The 24,784-nt window shown below is 46.7% G+C and overlaps 1 protein-coding gene across 2 annotated transcripts in view; it reads right to left on the minus strand.

The window, feature by feature from the left end:
* Positions 1–1,612: 1,612 nt before the first annotated feature.
* The window catches only part of DOK5 (docking protein 5), a 153,705-nt gene continuing 130,533 nt past the window's right edge, over positions 1,613–24,784 (minus strand). For both annotated transcript variants that reach the window (XM_044262795.1, XM_044262796.1), the window contains exons 7-8: positions 9,644–9,764; positions 1,613–2,104 (exon numbers count right to left, since the gene is read on the minus strand). In XM_044262795.1, the coding sequence (XP_044118730.1) occupies positions 2,040–2,104; positions 9,644–9,764 (186 nt within the window). In that variant the 3' untranslated portion in view covers positions 1,613–2,039. The remainder of the gene's footprint in view (positions 2,105–9,643; positions 9,765–24,784) is intronic.

Here is a 24,784-nt window from a genome sequence, read left to right on the forward strand (position 1 = left end):
CTGTGTCACTTATGTGTCCCTAATCTGCTAATGCTTAGCTGAATTTAACCCTTCCTCCCCCCGATTTTTCTCCACCTCCGAGATAAACCCCAGCTACCTCGGATCCAACCGGGATTTTCACTTAGACAGAATTGGATTTTAGCAGGTCCATTGGGGTCTCATTGGTCAGTCTCCATTTTGAGATATTATGCACTTTTGAGAAGGAGCACAAATGAAAATGAACCTTTTTATGGCCCTTGCTTGGTGCTGAGTAAAATTCACTTTTTCTCTAAAAATTGCAGGATAGGGGCGCCTGGGCGGCTCAATGGGTTAAGCCGCTGCCTTCAGCTCAGGTCATGATCTCGGGGTCCTGGGATCGAGTCCCGCATCGGGCTCTCTGCTCAGCAGGGAGCCTGCTTCCTTCTCTCTCTGCCTGCCTCTCCATTTACTTGTGATTTCTCTCTGTCAAATAAATACATAAAATCTTAAAAAAAAAATTGCAGGATAGATTTTTCTGGGGAAAATGATAATTTTAGAGGACTTAGCTCAGTGTCTGGCACTGAGAAAGTACACAATCAATATTAACTTGCCTCCCCTTATGGGAAGAATTCTATCCCCAGGATAAGAGTTGATTCATCTCTCCATTCAATTATCATGTATTTTTCAAGCATGCACAGGTCTAAAGCCTGGGAAATCGGACTGCCAGATTTAGCAAAGAAAAATACAGACCATCCCATCAAATTTCAATCTGAGATATACGATGAACAATTTTTTAGTGTATTTATATCCCATGCGACATCTGGGATACACTTACACTAAACACTTAGTCATTTATGTATCAAATTTAACCCGATGCCATATATTGTATCAGGGAACACTATAGACAATAGGGTAGTGACCGAGACACATACCATCCCTGCTTCCTACAAAACCATAGCCATTCTAGCCTCGGGACCTCCCAAGATTGAATTCCCATCTGGCAGTTCCTAGTGGGAAAGCCCGGGGCACAAAGCGACTGCCTCTTCAGAGGCACATGGCCACTGGAGACCCATTTAGCCGATGTCACTCTCTATTATAATTGCAACTTTATTTCCCTGTCATACTCCTCTGCACCTGATGTAACAGGGCCTGCGTCTCCTCATCCCTCTATCCTGGATTCTATCTAGCAATGTGTCTGGAATGAAAAAAGATGCTCAGAACAGATCAGCTGAATGAGTAAGCAGGCAGATGCGAAAACAGTCACACTGACATCAAGGGCAATGCCAGACGGGCTCCCGGCTCGTAAGGAAGATATCCACATACCCTTAGAAACACCGAAGATAGAAGAGAAAACCAGATCACCAGAATCCGGAGAACATGGGGGTAAAGAATGCTCATTTATTTTAAAGTGTTTTACGGAGGGAGTCCAAACAAAACAAAGGCTTTTAAAAAAGGAAGGAAGGGGGTAGGAGGAAGATGGTGTGAGAGCAAAACTGTAACCCTGAAAAGAAGACTAAAGGGTCCTTGGAGGTTATTTCTTAACATAATAGGTAAGAGTCAGTCAAAGCACTGATTTAACTAATTGGTAACATCATAAAAAATAATTTCTAGTAGTTAACCAGAACCATAATATTAACAACGGAGGAATACGGTATCAACAGATAACAAATAATGAAGAGCCATTTTATTATCAGTACCGACTGTCATACAATTGAAACACTCAGAAGGAAAAATCACAAGAATCCACAAAAGGACAGATTCAGAGAAGTGCAGGGGACACGGTATCTACAATAGAAAATCATTCTGTGGCATTGACTCCTTTCTGTCCAGCTGTAAAAGAGGGAACAAAAGTCGATATCTACAGAGCATGTTTCAATCACGCTAAGATTTTTTTTTTTTTTTTAAAGAAAAAGACAAATATTGCATTGCAGTTTCCCAATGACCACCCAATTCGCCAGGAGTCCCAGCCTCTTCCCTTCATGGCTCCCCTCGCCGTCATCCTGTGGCCTCCCGGAGGATCTGCAGCGGCCAACACATCACAGGTGTGTCACACAACGATTCTCCATGCTCCGCGGCATCCGTCAGTGCTCGGATCGGTAGGCAGGGAAAGTCTCTGTCCGATGAAGCTTCAGAGGGCTGGAGACATCTTTTCCAAAAAGAATTGAAAACCGGCAGTTATCTTTCAAGAAAGCAGGCCGTCAGATTAGCTAGCAACAGGTTTCTACAGCACAGACATAAGTAACATGCAACACGGGATCACAGTGAGATGCAGGTTAAGAGTCAGGAGAGACAACGCGATTGACATGTCATTTGCACGGACGGGGTCTTCGCGCTGAACCACGATCCGTCCGCTAGCCGCTACTTTCCTCCTTCATTTTTTCTCTTCATCAGCTCCCATGTGCAGGATATTGAAGGGGAAGGAGAAGGAATCATGGGACTGTGACAACTTTTGTCTGGCACTCTCTGGAAACCCGACTAGAAAGAAGGCAACATTCTATTCATGCTTAGGAAATTTTGTTGCAAGGACTCCCTGGAGCCCACACAGGTATTATTATTTCCGGCTTAGGCTCCAAGCCAAGGCAATTGAAGACATGGGGAAGGCAACACGGAGGGCCGGTGTTAGCAGCCTCTGGGAGCTAAGGCAGGGGCCGGGCATACTTCATTTATCAAGGGCCAGATACTAGATATTTTAAAATTCTGCAGACCATTCGCTCTCACTGCAACTCAAGTCCACTGCCCGCCCCCTGAGAGCAACCACAGGGGATGCAGGACGAAGGGGCATGGATGCTCCAGCAAAACTTGGTTCATGAACACAGCGGACTGCACTGGGCTCCCAGGCCCTGGCTGGTCCATCTCCATGGACGGGGCGCTGGATTTTATACGAGGGGTTTGACTGCCACCTGCTGGCCGGGGGTTGCCACAAGCCCGGGAATCCGCACTGGCAGCTCTGGGAATTTTCAGAAGGGGGCAGAGCAAAACCAGCGCAACTGAACACAGCACTTTTTTTCTTTCTTTTTTAAAAAAGATTTTTTTTTTTTAAGTAAGTAAGTAAGTTAGGTATGTATGTATGTGTGTGTGTGTGTGTATGTGTTGATTGATTGATTGATTGATTGATCTGACACAGAGAGTGAGCCCAAGGAGGAGGCAGCAGCAGCCAGAAAGAGAGGGGGAAGCAGGCTCCCCACAGAGCAGGGAGAGCAATCCAACCCGGGACTCGGCCCAGGAGCCCGGGGATCATGACCTGCACGGAAGGCAGACGCTTCCCCAACTGAGCCAGCCAGGGACCCCGAGGGCAGCATGTCTGGTAACCACACGTGTGGGTCAAACCCACATATTGCAGCGATAGGGCTGCGCCACGGGAACAAGTTCAAGACACTGATGTTTTTAAACCGGGAACCAAGCATAAAGCTTCATGTGGGCATATGGCTTAGTTTAACCTCTATTACCTTCTCACAAACAGCCCTGAGCTCCGTGAGACCTGTCAAGACCCTTTCTGACATAAGAAATCAAGGATTTGGATATTTGCAAGCCTCAACACGGAACCCCAGGGAAACTCTAGACCTAGTCAGACAGTCACTGGTGCACAAGAGCAGAGATTATTAGTAGAGAAGCGTGAAGAGTAAGATGTCCGAAATCACAAGAAATCATTTCTTCCAACCTCCTCACCAGTCTGAACACAGATCGTCTACTGTTTCCACTATACACACACGCACACACGCTGTAACACTGAGAAATTGTATTAATGAATCTGAACGCTACAAGGGGCGCCTGGCGGGCTCAGTTGGTAGAACATCTGACTCTTGATCCCGGGCTCATGGGTTTGAGCCCCGTGTTGGCTGCAGGGATGACTTAATGAATTGGGGGACTACAGGTAAATATCCCATACACCTTGATTACAGTTGGATAAAAATTCCCCTGCGAAGGACACCGTGTACAAATATTATTGATGCAAAACCCAAGTCTTCAGTCAAGAACAAAGCCCTTTCTGAACCTGCATCCGTTGCCTCTTAGATTGTAAAAGTTTGTGAGAAAAGGGAACGATCGTATTCACTTGGGGTCACATCAGAAGGGAAGCACCAGCAACCTCGATCATCACGCTGGCCAAGGGACTGTTTCTGGCTTGGCGTCAGTGCTATTGTTAGCATAAAGCCAGGAAATGGATTGAATGACCTGTCCCACATTTTTGCAGCTCACCAAGGGTCATGAGCTGGGACCAGCCTGTAGACCCCATCTGGGCCCAGACCTCTTCTCTGGCCTGCACAGGTCATAAAATGTTTAGAACTGATGGTCGATCATTAAATAACTCCAAACTTCCATAAAGGTACGGGTCTCCCTGTTCTCTTGTTCTGTCTCCTGCCCCAGGGCCCCTGGGATTCACCAGGCACCCACCACACCCAGCCGCGTCCTGGTTCTCTGTTTGCACGTCCCCCCTGACCCTGACAGACGGGAGGTTAGAGACTTTCGTTTATCTGTTACCCTTTCACGTTTGCTCACGTCTTAACCTCTTCTCTCTCCACCGATGCACACACCACGTACGCGACCGCATTAGAATTAATATTGAAAAGCCAGCGTGGATATCTCTGAAGTAGCCACTTGCTTCTGGGAATCTACCATCATTAAAATGAATATGCAAACTGCATGAGCAGGAACCAGTCCTCTGGAGGGGTTGTTTTCCTTCTACGACTCGTGCCTTTGAAACGGCCGTGGTGGTGGAATTTCTTCTCATAGGTAAGAATATATGCTAAAGAAAGAAAGGAGTTTTAACACCAGTCCCTCACCCACTAGCTCTGTCATCTTGAGCAAGAACTTGACCTCCAAATGTTTCAGGTTCTGCCTTCATGGAGACGGAGAACACAGTCCTGCTCTTTCCAACTCAAAGTGTTGCCAGAAGAACCAGATACGGCAACACGAGGAATGCTGCGGAGATGGTACCACAAACCTGTGATGCCAATCTTTGATTTCCTAAAATTATCTGAAGTCAAATCTGATAAATGATGCCTATTTGCTTCTTGTTTTTAAACAAGGGACACTGTCTTCCACGGCAATTCCGATAGAAGGATTCTGGAAATATTAAGCAATGGAGAACCTTTGGAGTAAGAGAAAGATTCCTAAGAGGATAACTTTGAGAAGGAAGCGACAGAGTTTAAGAAGGGCCCCCAGTGAAGCTGGATACACCTGCTGGCCCCTTCCTCCCCTGAGCAGGTCTTTAAGAAAGGCTATCTTCAGAAAAGATACTCATTCAGTATGTCTTGTGTGCCTTGTAAGGAACAAATCTAGTACTTTTCTAGTGGTGTGCCCATGTTTACTTAGATTAAAACAAGGAGAGAAAAGGTTTCATATGCAAATAAATTTGCAGAGCTCTAGTTTAAACAAGATAAAACAGGTTCTTTACGGCAGGACATCTCGAAACCTTGAAAACAGTGACTGGCATTCTCAATCTCCAAAAGGAGAATTTAACATAACTTGGAGCATTTCCCCCAAAATCAATGAACCACACTACTGTTTGGGGAAAGGGCCATATCTACTGGAATTAGTACTCCACGGAACACACTTGGGAACCCACCGCTCTGGGGTTATTTTGTGCGATGCACTCCTGAAAGAATCCTGTGAATACAGTGTCCAACTTGATAAATGCTTCTCTTTCCTGAGTCTCTTCTAGGATTCATGACAAACCCTTTTCACATGTTGATTTTGTAGGTGCTCAACCCTAGAAGCATTTTGATATGAAAACTGGAAATGGGGCAGGAGAGGCAGTGATGGTGGATGAAATATGTCTTCATATACCAGGCTGTGTGTCAAAGCCAGCACCTCTTCCTACCACCACCAGAAATAATAAATCCAAAACCGGGGCGCCTGGGTGGCTCACTGGGTTAAGCCTCTGCCTTCAGCTCAGGTCATGATCTCAGGGTCCTGGGATCGAGTCCCGCATCGGGCTCTCTGCTCAGCAGGGAGCCTGCTTCCCCCTGTCTGTCTGTCTCTCTGCCTACTTGTGATCTCTGTCAAATAAATAAATAAAATCTTAATAATAATAATAATAATAATTCCAAAACCAACCAGCAGGTGGCTCTGTAGGACTAAATTTGGAGAGGAAATGCCCTGTTCTAGAACCAAATGAACTAGTGCCTCTGTGAGGGTCTATGAGTTTTCCAAGGTTAGCTTCCAGACCTGTCATCTAGAAAAGTGCTCCTGAAATAGCCCCAGGTGAACGAGCTGGCCAGAGGAACCGCAACTCAGAAACATCATCAAAACAAGGTATCCCGTGCAGCGTAACCTCAGTGTATAGCACACACAGGCCATGATGTCCCTCATTTTCTTCCAGTTTCAGCTTTATTTGTGGAGTGGAGGGAAGGGAAGGAGGAGGGGAGATGGCACAGACACATCGGCAGATGAACTTATCCTATTTGTCATGGAAGTGACCACCTCTGATAAGAAGATTTTAAGTAGTCTGAGAACTTTTTTTTCCCCCTTAAGGTAACAACAAATTATTGGTAAATTGAGTCCCAACAACACAGACCACAGAGTGGCCTTGTATCTCAATGAATACTGGTGACTCAAAACTGATCCACAAGATAACACAAATGCAGACAGATCTAGGCAGAACATGCAGTGAAGAAATCTCTCCGTAAACACTGGTACGAATTAAATACCAAACTAAAACACATTCACTGACACAGGTAACGAAATTCATGCAGAAGCAAATAATCGGATGGAATGACTGGTCCCCAAACAGAAAGCAAATCCTAATAATAATTCTGAAGCCATTATCATGCCATTTTCAGGAACACAGATATTCTAAGATATTCGGGTGTTCCCCAAGTATTATCAGTGTGCCGAACAGGGAAACTCTAAGAACTCAAACGCAAATTCATGTTCAGGGAGGATCTTAATATTTGACAAAGAGCAACCAAGGGAAGCTTTAACCATCATCTTCAAAACCTAGGACACAATCATCTTCAAAACCCTATAGATTATCAATACAAAGCTTGAGAGTCCAAGAGCTCTGCGGAAAATCTGTGGTATTCATTCTCATGATGATGGCCATTAATCTCACTAGAACCTAGGAAATCACTATCCTCAGATTACTTTTCTGAGGCTGCTATGACTGGGCTCGCTTGAAAAATCTATACCAAGAAACTCGACCTGATTTTACGGTAATCTCGTTACTTTTGAGTGATGGGCTGTAGGGATAATTCAAAATAAAAACAGTAAAGGGAATAAACCCACGTTTAATTTTGATGAGTTGTCTGATGGGTGACATGCTCGTTTCGATAAAAAGAAATAATGGGAACTTCTCCAAGGATGCAAATTTCTTTCTTTACTGTGATGCCGTGTACAGCTTTACTCTACTTTCGGAGACACAGTTATTCCTACTATTACTTTGGTATCAGCGGATTGCTAGTCTTTGACGACCATCCCGGACTTGTGAGCTGTGCATGTCCATCCACACGTAATATGGGCTTTAATGCGTGCAGGTAAATTTGCAAATTTTGTTGTTTTTCTTGGGAAAAAAAAAGTATCTGTATGCTAGAAATAGAGCTGTTTCCTTTCCAGTAACCACAGGGTGGATGTCAGAAGAGTCACACATACCCTGGGAACATAGAGTCTACAGTATCCACGACATTCTCTTTAAACCTAAACAGATGTTTTTTGAAACCCCGAAAGAGTTTGTAGAGTATTATTACACACTGGGGTCCTGATAAGACCCTTAGGCATCATCATTTCTAATAAATGTCTCCTCATTTTGGTGAAAGATAGTTATTAGATTAGTTAGGGAGAGGAAGGTGAGTATGCCGTTTATATGGCATCTTCTATATGCTAAGGATTCTTAAGCTCTGGGATATTCACTAATAAATTCTAAAACTGCTGTATACCCTAGGTGTTCAGGTTACCCCACTCTTTGGTGCTTTTTTGCAAACACGCTGTTCTAGGGAAATCCCACCATGCATCACCTTTGATGCAAACCGACTTTGCAAATTACCACTCAGTATGTCAGGAATTAAGGTCACTTATCAATTTCCTCCCTAGGAAGCCCACATCACTTCGGTTCTCAACTTCGTTTTGCAAGCCTGACACGTACAATCTAGAAAGACCTACTTTCTTTGTAAAGATCGTCTCGGTAAGTGTAGAAGTCAAGTTCCAAAGCAGTTCAATAGCTTTGTGTGAATTCCTGTTATGCGTACTTCCTTTAAACTTTCGATAATTACTATTTATCTTACTGTATATCAGAAAACATAGCCAGGTGCTCTAAGAGTATAAAGGCAGTGGCATACAAATTTCTTTACAAAAACGAGTCTATTTAAGGAGAGGACAGTGCATAAAATTGAATTATAGCATAGGGTACACCTATGAGAAAAATGCCAATAATGTAATTCAAGTATTGCAAAACTTTCTGAACATGATGGGGAACAAGCGATCACCCACCCTGTGCTCCCCTCCCTGCTAAGGGGCAGAGCTTAGAGTCACAAAGACTAGACTGTGAGGACCCTCCGTGCACATCCACTCAACAAAGACTCGGGGCATGGCCACGGCATCAAGGCACTGGGGGATGAAATCAGGAGGACGAAAGAGACCCATTCTCCTTGGCTTCACTGCTTCCTGGAAGAGGAGGCCACTGGCCACAGCAAACAAGACGACGTGAGCCCTGGAAGAAGGACTCTACAGAGGGCGGCCAGCACCCTCGTCTTGGGACCACACATAGTCCAGATCCCGGGCCAGCTGTAAGGGAGTCTGGGAGGGTTACCTTGCAGTCAGAAGGTAAGACCCGGAGATGACAAAGAGTGACCCAGGATGGTGGGAAAGAAAGAACAGGAAAAGCTCTCAGGGGGAGAAATGGCCACCAGGAAGGGCTGAAAAGGCTGAGTGACCAGGGAACAGGCAGAGCTCTTGATGGCGGAGGCCTCTGTTTCCTGTGGTCCTTCACTTGCTCTCAGACTCATTCATTCGGCAGATTTCTGCACACGAACTAGGTGCCATCCTCCGCACACCTAAGTCCTGGCATCTTGCAAAGTTCTCCAGCAGGAGTCCCCCGCAGAGACCTATTCATTTTTTTTTTTTTATAAGTTACACACGGACAAGCTATTCGTACACACTATAAACCATAAGAGCAGCACTTCAAAAGCTAAGAAAATGTTTAAATTTTGTTTCTCAGTATTCCTGCTGTCCCCACCATGGGCTCTTCTGCATCCCGTTTCTGAGCCCACTTTTCTGGAAAGCAGGCCTCCTAGGGTTTGCTTAGAATTCCCGCAGAACCAGAACCCGGGACCCCGCCCGGTGCATCCCTTTCCAACAGCACAGGTTCCTAAGTGTGGGCGTTCCCGAGAATCCCCTGGAGGGCTTGATGAACACACAGATGTCTGGGCCGCCACCCCAGAGCTCCTGATCCTGGAACTTTCAGGACCCCAAAAGGGGCCTGTGCATTTGCCTTCTAGCATGTTCCCAAAAGATGCTGATGCCATTGGTGCCAAGGCACTAGCCTGGTTTCTCGCAGGGCGGACCCCTGCCCCTCCTGCCCACACCCTCCGCGGGTGTCTGCTCAAGGTGGTTTGCTCAGCCACTTCCTAAGATTGAGAAACTCTTTGGAGAGGAGGGCCCAGGGATCTGCACTGTAAACAGTTTTCCCAGGTCACGGTGATGGAAGCAGGACGTGCCCGGAGTGTGGCCTCTACGCCCCGCCCCGTCCGCTTACCTTGCAGGCGGCAGAGCTGCCCCGCGCTGCGCTGCCGCGTGATGTGCTGCCAGTAGGCGCTGCGGGGCAAGGGCACCATGGTGCTCAGGGAGGCGGCCCGCTCGCTCATCTTCATCTGGAGCTGCATCGAGGGGGAGAAAGGAACATGTCAGCGACCCCGAGGGCTGGAAAAGGCTCGGCAGAGAACCGGAGCGCTGGGAGTCAGAACCTCGGAGCAGCTGGGGGCCCGTCAGCAGGCATCTCCCCCCGGGGGGCTCAGCTACTTGCTTTTGCTCACTAGGCGGCATCCATTCCTCCCCCCGCTGGCAACAGCTTGTCCACTTTCCTCCAAAGAACCTCCCTCCCACCACTTCTGCTCCATCAATCGAGTTACAGAGGCTGACCTCACCACTGATTCTAGGCATGGTTTGGTGGCCTAAGTCAAGCCAGTTCCCATAATCCCTGGGAACATGTATCAGAACTTTTGTGGAAGAAAGAACCCACAGAGGTAAGCCAAGGGTTTCTGTCTGTTCCCTCCATTGCGCTCTCTCCCCCAGGTCGAGAACATTTCCTGGCGCGTGGCAGGTGCACAGCAAACGCACACTGTGTTGAATGAACGGGCTTCCTTGTGGGGTTGCTGGGGACGGGAGACGGGCTGGAGCCTGCCTTGGAACAACGAAGGGAGAGCATTCCAGCCAATGCACTGACTCAGAGGAAGACAGCCGAGAAAAGGGGGCGACCTTGGATCCCACCTAAACCTGGAAACTAGCCCCGGACTTCTCAGTTATATGAGCCAACGATCTCTTTTCAGTTCAAGCTGATTTGAATTGGGTAGTCTGTCACTAGGATCAGAACAAAACACTGTCTGCTCTTCCAAGCGCCTGATCCTGGGTCCAGATACTCAAGGAGGAAAGGGGACGCTGGGGCTGTTGTTGGGGAGTCATCAGTGGCCTGTCTGACACATTGACGGAACTGACCCTACAAGGGAAGTTTCAGAGAGAAGATGGCCTCCGAGCATGGGCGGGAGTTGAGCAGAAGGATAGGTACGTGGGGACAACACAGCAGGAAGAGCCAAGTGTCTCATCTCCGCCTGCTCCGAATGCCATCATAGTTCAGTTTTATTACGCGTTAACAGAAGGGACTATCTGCAATGTTCGATTTCCCGAAGTTGTCCGAATATCAAATAACCCACCTCAGTCTTAAAAATGTGCCCAGAATTACACAGATCTGCACAAGCTTATGCAGTGAGACATAGTCTGCAAGGCTCTAGAACCGGAGGCAGCTTGGGTCTTTGCCCCTGAGGACCTGGTTAATTGCACTGAGACCCTAGGACATACTTGGCCATGGGAAACTGGAGGAAGGTAGAGTCACATCGGTGAAAAATGAAACATGTATGTATTGTATTATTAGGGAAACAGTGAGTTGCAGACCATTGTATCTAGTGGAATGCCACTCTAATTGCTCATATGAGAAGCAGTGACAATAAATGCCTGCCCACTTGGGCTGTATTAGAGTTCAGTACCTGCTCAGCACCTATATAGCACAAACTAGATACAGGAAAAATATGAAGGATATATAATTATTATTATGAATTACAAGGCCCATTTAAATATTTTTTTACTTTTGGGGTGCCTGTGTGGCTCAGTGGGTTAAAACCTCTACCTTCAGCTCGGGCCATGATTCCGGGGTCCTGGGATCGAGCCCCGCATCGTGGCTCTCTGGTTAGCGGGGAGCCTGCTTCCTCCTCTCTCTCTCTCTCTGCCTACTTGGGATCTGTATCTGTCAAATAATAAATAAAATCTTTTAAAAAATATGTTTTACTTTTTATTTTTAAAAAAAAATTATTTATTTATTTGACAGACAGAGATCCCAAGTAGGCAGAGAGGCAGGCAGAGAGAGAGGGGGAAGCAGGCTTCCCGCTGAGCAGAGAGCCCGATGTGGGACTAGATCCCAGGACCCTGAGATCATGACCTGAGCCGAAGGCAGAGGCTCTACCCCCTGAGCCATCCAGGCACCCCTCATTTAAATATTTTTTAAAAGAAAACTCTCCATTCTCCACACCTCATCTATATGGTAGATCCAGGCCTAATATCCATCCATTCATTCAGTGTAGCCAAAATAATAGGAGGCTTCATACCTACCCCCCTAGTGACCAAAAACTCATTCTAGGTGATGAGATTGAATGCGGAACAAAGATTAGAACCAAGTATTCCAAAGATCATTTAATTTACATGGTTGCGTTTACATACAATGGATTGAATTCTCAGTCCTATCTTAATAGGACAATTACCAAAAAGTGTCCCCCGGAAGAATCAGATAGCACTAGGTTTCATGGGGACATTTTTCTCCCTAAACATGTCTTATCAAATCAAAAGGGCAAAGAGCCGAGAACAAAGCTAACAGAAAAGTTCTGTGGTTCTTTCTCTATTTCTGTGCACGTGAATGTCTCAAAGCTTCAGAGCAAAAAATGAAAACAAAGAAGCCGAAACCTATTTACCAGTGACTTCTGGTGACGTTAAACCTCCTTTACACGGAACACAAAAATAAACAAACAAACAAATAAATAAAAAGAATTGGATTTCCAAAGTACTGGTTATTGGATTTTCTTCATAAAAACAGATTCTATTTAACATAATAAAAAAATCTAACCTAAAGAAAACATTCGGGAAATAGCCATCCCGTCAAATTATTCACTACAGTACCATGAATATATTTCCGCAGACCAGCGTGATTTGACTGTATTTTTAGAAAGCTTATTTAGGAACAAGAATGCAATGACACCAACATCATGTTTCATGGAGAACATGACACAGCCTGGCTCTTTCTTCCTCAACCCTTTGGAAGATTACCATAGTTTATGGAAAAAAGGGGGCATTTTAATTGTCTCCAGAGAAAAATAATGAAACAAAATCTTATTTAGCAATGCAATTCTTCAAGGTTGAGAGGTCGTCCAGTGAGATATCTGTCAGGGAAGTTTCCACGTCATTCTTTTTTTTTTTTTTTTCCAATAAAGATTTTTATTTATTTGACACACAGAGAGGGAGGTCACAAGTAGGCAGAGAGGCAGGCAGAGAGAGGGGGAAGCAGGCTCCTGCTGAGCAGAGAGCCTGATGTGGGGCTCCATCCCAGGACCCCGAGATCACGACCCGAGCCAAGGGCAGAGGCCCAACCCACTGAGCCACCCAGGCGCCCCCCCCCCCATGTCATTCTTTCTTGCTGCAAGGCACCCTGAGCCTTACTCTCAGCCTCCAGGGTGGGGGACCTGAATGGACACTCATTGGCGCTGCCGGTGGAGAGAGAACGTGTTCAGAGGATTTAAAATCAGGTCATCTCGAGTACATAGGAAGAAAGGCTGCACTCTTCCTCCTTTCTCCTTTTTAACCTTCCATGCTTGTACATAGTTGGCTTTCTTTTTCTGTTTATAAAAATCACAGTAATTTCACAGGAAGAAGTGATAAGTAAAGATGACCCCACACCATAAAATCTGAAGTACAGCTATCTCTGCTGTAACGGGGCACGGACCTTCCCATCTGCAATTCTTTTGGGAAAATCAGTTTATGGGACGACCCCTCAAGATGTTTGCTGCTCTCTAACCAAAGGCATCGCTCTGCCGAGAGACAGCTCGGAGGCTGGAGGGTTTGCAAGGGTTGTTAAAACACACATGCACACACAGAAACACGTTTGGTTAGAAACACTGTCTTCCTAAGTCCAGACTATGCAGACGGAGCCCAGGCTCTTCCCAAAGGGTGTGCACCCCTGACTGCATAGCCACGTGAACAAAGTTTGGTCCAGAGCTCCACAAGGTGGCCAAGCCCCTCTTTGGGTAGAGCCTACGGTCCCACTGTTCACCTCTTTCTTTCTTCCTTTCTTCCTTCCTTCCTTCCTTTCTTTCTCTCTCTCTCTTTCTCTTTTTTTTTTTCAAGATTTTTATTCATTTATTTGAGAGAGAGAGAATGGGGGGGGGAACATGACAAGGGGAGGGTAAGAGGGAGAAGCAGACTCCCTGCTGAGCGCAGAGCCTGATGTAGGACTCGATCCTGGGACTCCAGGATCATGACCTGAGCCCAAGGCAGTCGCTTAAACAACTGAGCCACCCAGGCGCCTTCTGCTCTGCTCACATCTTGTCTTCTTAAACTGTAGCTTGAAGACCCTCTGTCTATGCCGTAGTTTACTGAGGGCTTTTCCCTCTCCCGCGAAAGGTTTTAATTCTACTCCTGCTATGCTGGGCTTCCCTTGCCCAGGAAGGGAACCAACGCACTTTCTTACACCAATGCACTCTGATATTAGAATGAATCATTCTCCAAGTTATCAAATGCATCTGAACTCAGTGTGAACACAGAAAGGATGTTTTAAGTAGAACTGTGTACCACATCTGCCTGGCTTGTTCCCACCTTTCCATTACACGGGTATCCTGGAACTCTCTCTATATTTAAAAAAAATGATCCAAATCATCATTTTTGCATCCTGCGACTACTAGGAGAGTTTAATACAATCATGGAACACCAGACTACGGGATTAGCCAGCCCAGTCTCCTGTGCTAACGAGCCAAAAAATTAGTACCCGAGTTCGCCGAGCATGGTGGCAGCTGGCACCTGGTTCCCAGGACCTGAACTCCATCTCTCAGAACCCACTGACAGGCACCTACTTGCTCTCCACCTTGAATTTATTGAAGTTCAAGGTTAAATTCCAATCGCCTCCTAAAACCATGGCTGCCAAGTGGGGAGCAGCCTTCACAGGTGCTCATGAACATTCTAAGTTGGATTTTTCCAAAGATTGGCCACCTGAGCCAAGGATATGGAAAGTACATTTATTCATCTTATCGCCAAATACTTGTTGATTTTGAGGCATAGTCTGTAACCACCAAGAGCTTTTGTCTAAGACAATCCAAGAAGGATGAAGCAGGGGTGCCTAGGTGGCTAAGTGGGTTAAGCCTCTGCCTTCGGCTCGGGTCATGATCTCAGGGTCCTGGGATCGAGCCCCGCATTGGGTACCTACTTGGCAGGGAGCCTGCTTCCCGCCCCCCACCCCCACCTGTCTCTCTGCCTGCTTATGATCTCTGTCAAATAAATGAATAAAATCTTTAAAAAATTAAAAAAAAAAAAGAAGGACAAAGCAGAGGACATCTGGGGGCCCTGGGACAATAGGAAAAGGGCATCAAAATCTGAGCGGTGGGAGTGACAAGGGGACACAGGAATCAGGGAGGAATTGCTAGAGGTGTTACCGGGCACACAGCCGAATGCCCAGCTGCTTCCCCGGATCCCAGGGATTCCAGGAGCTTCACATCATAGTTCACCTCCCAGATCACCTCCAGCACGCAGGAGGCTGCAGGATGTCTGACATCAGACTAGGCGTCCTTCGTTGCTCCTTCTAAATGTTAGACTCTTAAGATGCCTGGATGTGTGTGTGCTCGCAGCTCTGGGGACGATATGCCCAGGGAGCCATACGGTGGCTGGCGTTAAGTCAAGGCTTGGAGACGCACGCCAAAGCCAACATGGAGGCCCAGGATCACTGGAACGATCAGTGACTAAAAACCAGAATTTTAGAACCAGAAGGGAATTTTGGTATTTGTTTTGCTCACTGGTGTGTTCTCCGCTCTCAGAACAGTGGCTGTTCCGCACACTCTTGCCAAGTGAAAGACTGAATCCAATCCACGATGCGGGAGAGCGGGCTGGAACCAGCTTGCGAAAGCCAAGTATTACATTTTCGGAGAGTTTGTGAGCTGGTTGTTAAATGCAGTCATCAATAAAACTTAAATCATGCAAACTTACAGTTACATAAATTGTGTGTATAAAATACACACGATTGTGTACATGGTACTCAAGTCACAACAGATGTATTACTCAAGACTCATTGCTTCCTGTTACTATTTTACTATCGTCCGTGCGCTGAGATTATTTGAGTCGGTCACATCTGCTTGGCAGAGATGAGGTAAACGAGCACGCTCTCTAGATCACTTCCCAACTCTGCGTCTGCACACAAGCACTTCTCTTCAGAGGGCCATTTCTTAAACATTTGCGAGCACGCGAGTAAATCCAACCCATAGTGTAAAAGAAGGGCCTGCGAGCCAAACACGGAGTACCAGACAGGCTGTGTGTGGTCTGTGTGCGCCCCATCCCCCCACCTGTGGTCTGTGTGCACCCCATCCCCCCACTTCTCACCTGGCTGACGCCTACCTTCCCTTCAGGAGTCGGATCAGGAGCCCCTCAACACTTTCCTGACATCTCGTCTCTGTTCATGACATCTACTGCTCCTACCAGATATCTCTAGCTCCATTTTTTTTTTAAAGATTTTTTTTAATTTATTTATTTGACAGAGAGAGATTACAAGTAGGCAGAGAGGCAGGTAGAGAGAGAAGGAGGAGGAAGCAGGCTCCCTGCTGAGCAGAGAGCCCGATGCGGGACTCGATCCCAGGACCCCGAGATCATGACCTGAGCTGAAGGCAGTGGCTTAACCCACTGAGCCACCCAGGCGCCCCCCCTTTTTTTTTTTTAAATTTTAAAGCTTTTATTTATTAGAGAGAGAGAGAGAGCGAGAGCACACAAGCCTGGGGGAAGGAAGAGGCAGAGGGACAAGCGGACTGCCCATGGAGCAGGGAGCCCCACTCAGGGCTCCATCCCAGCAGTCTGAGATCATGACCTGACCTGAACCAACCGAGCCACCCAGGCGCCCCTCGTGTCCCCTTCTTACTCCCATCATTTCCTTGTTTTGCTGACAGCAGCTGGACACCCCCCTCTCCACGGCAGACCACAAACTCCTGGAAAACGGTGAGTATATATGTTCTCTCCATATCCCCACACCTCGCTAGGGCCTCCAAAAGCCTCACAAATACAGAATGGATGGAGGAATAAATGAATGAATGAACAAATGAACCCCACTTGTGCCCAGGCAGCAGGGGCTATTTTTTAGAAATCAATCCTCATCAACTCAGCCCATGAGAAGCACCGTTAGCCCAAGGCTGAATTCCTGCAGAAGCTCTACGTCCAGGTTAAATGAACGTGGCTTTCACTGGCTGGGTGGGGGTGGGGGTGGGGGGGCGTGGTCACGAGACTCTGCTTCCTCCTACTTTGCTACCCAAGGGATGAGCCGCAGCAAGGCCTACGTGCAGACAGACGTGCAGTCGCAAGACATGCCCAGCCCCAGCAGCTGGGGAGTTCAACCCTCCGCACTTACTCCTTCTGTTAGCAGCGTTAGCTCAAGATCCCACCAGGGGACAAAGACGGGCTTCGTGAAAGTCAAACAAATGCCTTCTTGTACTTGAACGCTCGAACCTCCTCCCTAGACAGCAGGGATGCACCCCGGTCTCCCCCTAACCCAGGCTAAGTGAGTTCTGCCGCTGCCCGGTGGCCAGAAATACTCAACCAATCACTGGCTGTAACCGACAGGGTTTCGGAGGCACAAAAACCTTACGCTGCTGGGAAGAGGGACCGACCACGGAGCCAGAGACCGTGTTCCAGGTTACGGTGCGCGCCACAAACACCGTGGTAGAGGGGACACTCCCTCGTCTTGTCTGAGCCTCCAGGGGCCTTTTCTCATAGAACTTCTCTTTTCATGAGACCAAAAAAGGAAATACATAAGAAGTCATCAGACTGCCGTACAGAAGAATGAGGCCCTGCTACCTGCTACCCCACGGAGGAACCTGAACACGCGATACCAGGCGAACGAAGTCACGTGCAAAAGACCATTATGTTGTCAGAGTCCACTTGCAGGAAATGTCCAGAACCGGCAAATCCAGAGAGAAAGGGAAGGCAAATGAGCGGCTGCCTATGGCTGGGCGGGTGGCGGCTACGGGACACAGGTTTCTTCCGGGCGCGATGACCGTACCTGGAGTTGATGCGGGTGACTGAAACAACCCTGGGCATATACCGAGGCCATTAAACTGTCCAGGTTAAGGGGCGTACGGCATGGCGTGCGGACGGTACCTCAGCAAGCTGTCCTGAGAAACGTAAGATCAGAGAGTGCCTGCCGCACCGACTATTAAAAACCTCATGGTATAATCCACTAGCGGCCGGCGCCTTCCAGTCAGTCCGTCCCCGGGGAACTGACACGCAACCTCGAGTGACACCGGGTCCCCGCCCGGTCGCCCGCCACCACCATCATCAACAGCACCGACGGGTCCTTTTAACGACCTCCCGTGGCTCACAGTGAGGGAAATGCGGCTCGCCCAGGCCCTTCTCTCCTCAAGATGCGCAAAACGTATCAAGCCTCTCGGGAGAGGAGAAAGTTCCAAGGATGCTGTTCACGGCGTCTCAGTGAGAAACACAGACAAGCAGACAAGCCAACGACTGTCCGCACCACCAGCCGCTCTCCGGGTTTCTGCATTCTTCCTTGGGTCTGGCTGACGCCTGTGGCTTAGACACTGCTTTGATGAGAGGGAGACCCAGGGTACGGAGCAGTGGCGACTGGTGGCCGGAACGCGCCAGCACCGCGTCCTTGTCCGGGCTCCAGCTGCTGGACACAGAGCCCGCTGTTGGCCCGAACTGAGCAGCAGGGCAGAGGCTTTCTGCGCCGCGGCGGCTCAGGGCACCGTATGCGGTGTGTGCGCGACATCAGCCTGGCCCCGTTCACCCCCGGGCTCGCACCACCACAATGGCAGGTCAGCCCTTCTAGAACTCCCTCCAACCGCCTCGGGCTCTTAAACGTGCGCCAGGAGGCTCCTTACACTCCCGGGAGCCTGGGCTTCACCAAGAGCGACGTGGCGTTTGCAAATCAGATCGGGCGTCTCGGTCCGCTCCACCCGGATCCTGGAGGGACGGGACCAGGACACGGTCCGCCGGTGGGATTCGGCCGGGAGTCAGGGCCGCCGCGCAGCCGGGATGGCTGCGCAGCCCGACAGACTTCCAGCGCCCAGGCGGGTCTGACCGCGTCCACGGTTTCCCGTATATATAAACCAACTTATTTTCTGCGGGTATTTTAAGCACAAAGTGTGGGCAAAGTTGAGTCACAGGGACAATTCGAGAGAGAAATAGTAAAACTGTTCCAAAAAAAGGCAGCATCTCAGTGTCTCTGAGTTTCCACTCACCAGTCAGCTTTGCTAACAGCACCCTCCTGCTTCACTGACGTTCTCCCCTGGGCGTCCTGAACGATGCCTTCATCTTCTGCCTACTTCTTCTCCAATGAAAAGAACATCTGAAAACATGCCTTACGTTTGCTCTCCAGACCATGGGTCAACGATTCTCCAACTTCAGCAAGCAGAAGAATCACCCGGATGGTCCCATCCTCCAGGAATTTGCCTTTCTACCAAGTCTCCAGATGGTTCTGATCTCACAGGTCCAGGGGCCTTACTTTGAGATTCATTGCCCTGTGTCCTTAGGACCAATCATGATGGAGAAAAAAAAAGTTCTCCACTGTGGTAAGAGCCCAGATTTGGCCAAAAATCGGGATAAAGTCTAGAGCTGCCACTAATAATTGCAGGACTCTAGGCTAGTTATTTAACTTCCTTTTATTCCTTATACCACCTCATCAGTAAAAAAGAGAAAAAAAATTGCTTCTACTTCGCAGCTAATTTTAAGAACATCCACGGCTTATTGTGGGGTTCCATCAATTTAGCAATATTGTCATTAAGCCCAATATCAACCAAAATACTGTCTTTAGCAAGAGTTTCTGAAAAGGGTCTTATTAGGAGCATTCACATCTTTTAAACCTGAATATTTGATACTGGACCCTTCCTGGGTCACTACAGGAGCTTTAAAAAAATATCCAGGCAACAACAACAAAAAAGCCACCCAATTAAATCCCGAAAAACATAAATATGCTTAGAGAATATATTTAACCACCAGGTCCCAGTTAGTACTCAAGGCATTCAATGAATAAGGATGAACACAGCTCGGTGTGGGCACATGGATAACTGTAGGAAAAGGAGAAAATCCAAAAGTTCCCCCAAAACCAAAGTCTCCCTCTCCCCCACCTTGGGGAGCTTACAATCTCCAAGGCATCTCTGCCTATACATCTGGTAGCATTTTGCTCAGCACCCAAAAGGGGGTGGGAGGGAGGTCCACATTTTGTTTATGGTCCATTTCTTTAAAAGTTGTAATAAACTGTGTTCTTTCTTCCCTAGTAGTGATATATTTCTGTTATGTTCAGGGAACACACAAAAGAATATAAGGTAGATTTGAAATTAGCCCTATACACATTACCTAGGAAAAACAAAAGCAAAGAAAAAAAAGAGAACTTTTAACATGTTAAAAGTTAGTCTTTTTTTGGGGCGCCTGGGTGGCTCAGTGGGTTAAGCCACTGCCTTCGGCTCAGGTCATGATCCCAGGGTCCTGGGATCGAGTCCCGCATCGGGCTCTCTGCTCAGCAGGGAGCCTGCTTCCTCCTCTCTCTCTCTGCCTGCCTCTCTGCCTACTTGTGATCTCTCTGTCAAATAAATATATAAATTCTTAAAAAAAAAGTTAGTCTTTTTTTTTTAACTGTGCATGCATAATGTGTATTTTTTTAACTGTGCATGCATAATGTGTATTTTTAAAATATTTTATTTATTTATTTAAGAGAGAGAGAGAGAGAGAGAGATCACAAGTAGGCAGAGAGGCAGGTAAAGAGAGAGGGGGAAGTAGGCTCCCCACTGAGCAGAGAGCCCGATGGAGGGCTTGATCCCAGAACCCGGAGATTATGACCTGAGCTGAAGGCAGAGGCTTTAACCCACTGAGCCACCTAGGCGCCCCCGTGAAGTGTATTAAACACAAACTGCATGAATGTGGATATGCTGTTGTGCCATCCTCTTTTTTACATTTAATATATTGTGTACAGACCTTAACATTCCTAAACACTACTATCTTCTGTATGACCATGTTAATGTCTGTGCCGTAGCCCATCCTTTGTCTGTGCCTTACTTTGTTTGCTCGTTTATAAGAAATAAATTATTTCTTATTTACCAGATGTGATCGTGGAATTAAATTCTGACCCAATCTCCTTCTTAACATTTTTTTTTTTTTCCTGCTAACCACAGTTGTTATTCTGGGACCCACTCCATCAACAACTATTCCAATAGTCAGTTTTTAAATGAATTTTAAAATTTAATGTTAATTTACATGTCAGTTGGATTTTAGAGTGACTCAAAAATTACCTTTAAATGCTACATCAGAAAAATAGATGACTTGATAATTCTGTTTTTATTCTTAAAGCTGTCTTACCTTCACATTACTGTGGCATCTGTACAACAGACTAATCTGCAGCCATTAGAAAGAAAAAGGCAAATCGCTGTTAAAGAGATGTTGAAACCACCCTAAAAATAAGGAGCCACAATTACTTATCTGTCCATGCTCACAGGGAGGGTTCATCACCAGGGTGGGTTTAGGTATCAACCATCCACATTATGATGGTTCTCAAATGCACACCTGGAGCTCCCCTCTGTCCCCTAAACCTCGGGCTTCTGTGTGCATCATCCCGTGTCTGCCCACGTGCTTCGCAGGCCTCTCTCGTTAGCATGTCCATTCCTGAATTACCATTTCTCACTGTCGATTTCCTCCAGTCTCCTCCCCTTCCAGGTAAACGGTTCTTCCATTCTACCTATTGCTCTGCTTAAAGCAGAGAAAGCCCTGTGAGGCTACCTTGTTGACTCTCTAGTCTACAGGATTGCTTACCCACCAGCAAATCTGGTTTTCCAATCTTCAGAATGTGTCAAGAACGCCCCACCTTTCACCATGTCCAGCCCGCCATCTTGGTCCATGTCACGGCACTCACCTAGATCCCAAGAGGGATGAAAGAGCTCCCGAATGTTCTTCCTGTTGATACTCTTATTCCACCTACCTGGGGTCTTTTCCAAATTTTAAAAGTGAAGTCAGCATATCTCCCCTTCCTCAAAACCCTCAAATGACTTTCCAACCCACTCCAAGAAAAATCCAAGTCTTTATCACAGCTACAAGGTCATAGAGCACCTGGCTTCTCGTTAATTCTAGACCACACCCCCACTTCCTCCAGCTCCCCACTTTATCTGCTGCAAAATCACAGCCTTCTTGACCTTGAACATGCAAAGCATAAAATGGCCTCAATACTCTGGCAGAGAGCTGAGGGTAGTTAAGGGTGAGCCGTGAAAATTTCTTAAGGCCTCCTCTGGCTGGAACAATGGGCACTCAGAAATTTTCAAGGCTCACTCTGTACCTCCCCCAGCCCTCTGCCAGCACATCACCCCATCAGAGCAATAAACCTCCATCGCTCTCTCTTGCTTTACGCCGTAATGTTCTTCAGAGCAAACGCCAAGTCTTGATAGATAGATTTATGTGTCTACTGTTGACCGTCTCATCCCCCACAACAACGCAGCAAATTCTTTGGACAAGGAGTGTTTCTTGTTCTCTGCTGTACTCCTGCTTCCTACCACAAGACCTGCCACAAGGTAGATACTCATATTTGTAGAATGAATGAATGTATTAATAAGCAGATTTGCATTTTACATCATGCACAGATCCAATTCTTAATCCAAAAGTCTCTTTTTGATACTAAATGCATCTCAAAATAAATCACAGCTTCCTCCCTCGACGGCACCACATCCATTCACCAGTTGAAAGAACCTGGTAGCTCTGAATCGGGCACTGTCGGTTATGTGTAAGCACAGCTCCCCTCCAAGACCAGGCTTGGACAGAGCAGACATCTCTCTTCTTCCCACACTTCAGCTTTACAGACCCTCCCACCCCACAAGCCTCTACCCCTTTGGGTCTTCTCAAATGAGACTTACGAGAAGACAAAATCCAGGAGAAGTTAAAAGGAGACGAGAAAAGAGTTCTCAAAGAAGCTAAAACATAATTTCAGATCTCTAGCCAGAGAGAAGCCCTTCAAATATCTCATGAATAGTAAATATGTTTTGAACTGAATCTTAAAATGTTAGGCTTATTCTTACAAAATCCAGACCAAATGTCTCCCTTAAAAGAGAACAGTGGCTTTAGACAATACTTAAAAAAAGAAAGAAGACATAAAGATCAAGCATGTGTTTGTGGAGCATGCAATCTGTTTCCCCGAGTCTAACAAATCCCTATTTCTGAAGTTTATCAAACACACTGCAAAGTACCAGCAGATCTGTCTTGTATGGTTCAGTGCTGGGAGTCATTTATTGAGATAACTACGTTTGCTGCATTTTGTGGGGTTCCTTCTGCTTGATGAAGCAGATTCATTTAATCAATACAAACTGCTTAAAATGCTAATTGCTACACTAAGTGGCAGTAACCAATCCCTCCTGAACAGAGATGCAAATATTGTTGAAAAAGTTCCGTCATCATTGCGGGGCAACTCCGTGGTGCATGAGAAGATGGAATTCGTTCTCATGGCAGTGTACACAGGTATGCAGAGAGGCTCCTGGGCCTGCCTTTCCTCCACCTGCTGGACAGGTATCCTCCCCTTTGTGTGGGAGGAGGAAAAGGATTTAAGGAGGATTTTAAGAGGATTTCTTAAAAGGGTCTGGTGTTCTTCAGTGAGAGAGCATCATATGATCTTGCTTTCCCAAACCCTTAAACGCAGACCACTGATACAACACATGTAAAGAGTGGTTAGTGTCCAATAATTAGACAACGAGAGAACTCTGAGCGTAACGACACTTCGTTCCCAGCAGAGGACTGTGTTCTCTGATTGGCATATATCTTCCCGAGAATCTTTATAGGTATATAGGACATCAAGGTATGCAGTTCCCTGCTGTGCTGTCTTTAGCACTTGTCCCATTTCTTCCAGGGACCAAGGAGCCAGACCCCGAGTCAATTTAGAGCAGTGGTTCTCAAAATGTGGTGCCTAGACCAGCAACATCAGCATCATTTGAGAACTTACTAGACATTCAAATTCCAATTCTCCACTACAGACCTGTGAAACACTGATGCATTCTGAAGGTGCAGAAGCACTGTCCCAAGTCTCACCGCCCCCACTCTCCCGCCTTTTCCCCCGGTGCCCAGCCCACAAACACCTACTAGGGCTCTAGAAGTCCGTTTTCCAACTATGCAAAGTCCCCAGATTTTATACTCCCTGCCAGTTCCGATCAAATCCACATCCTGGGCGGGGCGCGCCTGGGTGGCTCAGTGTGTTAAAGCCTCTGCCTTTGGCTCAGGTCATGATCCCAGGGTCCTTGGATTGAACCCCACGTCGGGCTCTCTGCTTAGCGGGGGGCCTGCTTCTCCCCTCTCCCTCTGCCTGCCTCTCTGCCTACTTGTGATCTCTGTCTGTCAAATAAATAAATAAAATCTTAAAAAAAAAAAATCCACGTCCTGGGCTTTACATTCCTCTCCTGACTCTTCACATACTAATTATGAGCTACTGAGCCTCAGTTTCTCCCTCTATGAAACAGACCTAATAGTGCTTCCAATGAAATGCAAAGTACTCCAGTATTTTGGAAGGCAATACAGCAACACCGATTTAAATTTAAAAATACTTACAACCTTTAATTCAGCAATCCTGCTCCCGGGTTGACAACATTCAGTTACATAAAGTAACATTCAGAAACTCAGTTAAAGTGGGGCGCCTGAGTGGCTCAGTGGGTTAAAGCCTCTGCCTTCGGCTCAGGTCATGATCTCAGGGACCTGGGATTGAGCCCCACGTCGGGCTCTCTGCTTAGCGGGGAGCCTGCTCTCTCTCTCTCTCTCTGTCTGCCTCTCTGCCTACTTGTAATCTCTGTCTGTCAAATAAATAAATGAAATGTTAAAAAAAAAAAAAAGAAAGAAACTCCGTTAAAGTTAACATATATAAGTAAGAGCACATATAAGGAGATGTATGATGTAGAATTGTTTATTAGTGACCCCCCAAATCTGATATTCCCATAGATAGGCTAGTAAGTGAGGGTCACATCAAGACCCTGAAAGACCAACCAATCCATTAAAAAGAATGAATGAGACCAACGCTGGCCACCTGTCTGTCAAGGGCTAGAGAGCAAGCAGCTTTGCAGGCTGGACGGCCCTCATCAAGCCAATGAATCAACTCTTTTGCTTCAGTATGAAAGCAGCCATAACATCTCCCTGAATGAACATAGCTGTGTTCCAATAAAACTTTACTTACAAAAACAGGCATAAGCTAGATTTGACTCATGGGTCAGAGCTGGCTACCCCTTGAGTCAGACTTATGATAAATGTCTTTTAAGTACTATATTTCCATGAGGTATTTACTATTAAATGAGAAAGCCCAGGGGGTAGCTTTACTATGTAATAGGATTACAATTTTATAATATAAACAATGACATCCAAACACCGATATTACATATGT

The sequence above is a fragment of the Neovison vison genome, chromosome 8 (assembly GCF_020171115.1).
Source record: "Neovison vison isolate M4711 chromosome 8, ASM_NN_V1, whole genome shotgun sequence".
NCBI lineage: Eukaryota > Metazoa > Chordata > Mammalia > Carnivora > Mustelidae > Neogale > Neogale vison.